Source organism: Dromiciops gliroides, chromosome 6 (assembly GCF_019393635.1).
Source record: "Dromiciops gliroides isolate mDroGli1 chromosome 6, mDroGli1.pri, whole genome shotgun sequence".
NCBI classification, from domain to species: domain Eukaryota; kingdom Metazoa; phylum Chordata; class Mammalia; order Microbiotheria; family Microbiotheriidae; genus Dromiciops; species Dromiciops gliroides.
The window spans coordinates 19,276,939-19,278,160 of record NC_057866.1 but is presented as its reverse complement, the minus strand read 5'-3'; the positions used below and the strand labels follow the sequence as shown (position 1 = coordinate 19,278,160).

Below are 1,222 nucleotides of genomic sequence, written 5' to 3'. Positions count from 1 at the left end.
TTTTCTCTGAGGTTAGATTCATATTTCCCCACTGCCTTGAATCTTTTCATTCACCTTAGTTTTAATTTTTTCACTTATTAATTTGTGTGTATATTAGTTTCTCGGTTGTGGCTTTCCTTGTCCTAGTGTTCTCAGAAATTCCTGAAATTAAATTATCCACTGTTAAATGCCCCCCCAACCTTTCACTCTTTCTCAGATAACATCAATAAATAGAGGTTAAAATAGATGTCACCATAAATCTGTATACTTAGTTTGCTTAATTATCTTAACAAAACAGTCAAATAAGTTTCAGGATCCTTTTTCTAGTGATAGCATTCTTTAAAGCTCTCTTCACTTCTTCATTTCTCAGGCTGTAGATTAAAGGGTTCAACATTGGGATAATTACAGTATAAAATACAGATAACACTTTTCCTTGAGTTGGGGAGTAGCTTGAACTTGGACACAAATAAGTTGCAATCTCAGTTCCATAAAATATAACAATGGCTGTAATATGAGAAGCACAGGTTGAGAATGCTTTGTGTCTCCCTTCAACTGAATGCAAGCGTAGAATAGAAAAGAGAATATAGATATAAGAAGTAAGGATGATCAGAAGTGTTCCTATCATGTTTATCCCAGCACAAATGAAAATGATTGTTTCATTCATTTGAGTATCAGAGCAATAGAGTTTGAGAATTGGGGGACTGTCACAGAAAAAGTGATGGATGACATTGGAGCCACAGAAGGATAAGCTACTTATGTAAGTGGTATGGATAATTGAGTTCAGGAATCCTGCTGTGAAGGCCCCCATGGACATCTTCAGGCAGACTGTCCTTGACATGATAACTGGGTAAAGCAGTGGATTACAGATAGCCACATAACGATCATAAGCCATCAATCCAAAGAGGATACACTCAGTAGTTCCTAATGCAATAAATACATACAGCTGCAAAAAGCAACCAGTAAAAGAGATGGCTTTCCTTTCAGACAGTAAGTCAGCTAATACCTTTGGAGTGATAGTTGAAGAATAAAAAATATCAGCCAAGGACAAGTTAGTCAGAAAAAAATACATAGGTGTGTGGAGTTGAGAATCTATCATGATTAATGTAATCATCCCTGCATTCCCCATCATTGTGAGACTGTAGATCATCAAAAATAGTACAAAAAGTAGAACTTGCAGTTCAGGTGAGTCTGTTAACCCTAGCAAGATGAATTCAGTCACTATGGTATAGTTGTCCCCAGACAT

General features: G+C 36.3%; 1 protein-coding gene across 1 annotated transcript; it reads right to left on the bottom strand.

The window, feature by feature from the left end:
• Window positions 1-277: 277 nt before the first annotated feature.
• LOC122732717 (olfactory receptor 5F1-like) lies at window positions 278-1,222 on the bottom strand. Its single transcript, XM_043973069.1, has one exon. The coding sequence runs from the start codon at window positions 1,220-1,222 to the stop codon at window positions 278-280; it is 945 nt and encodes a 314-aa protein (XP_043829004.1).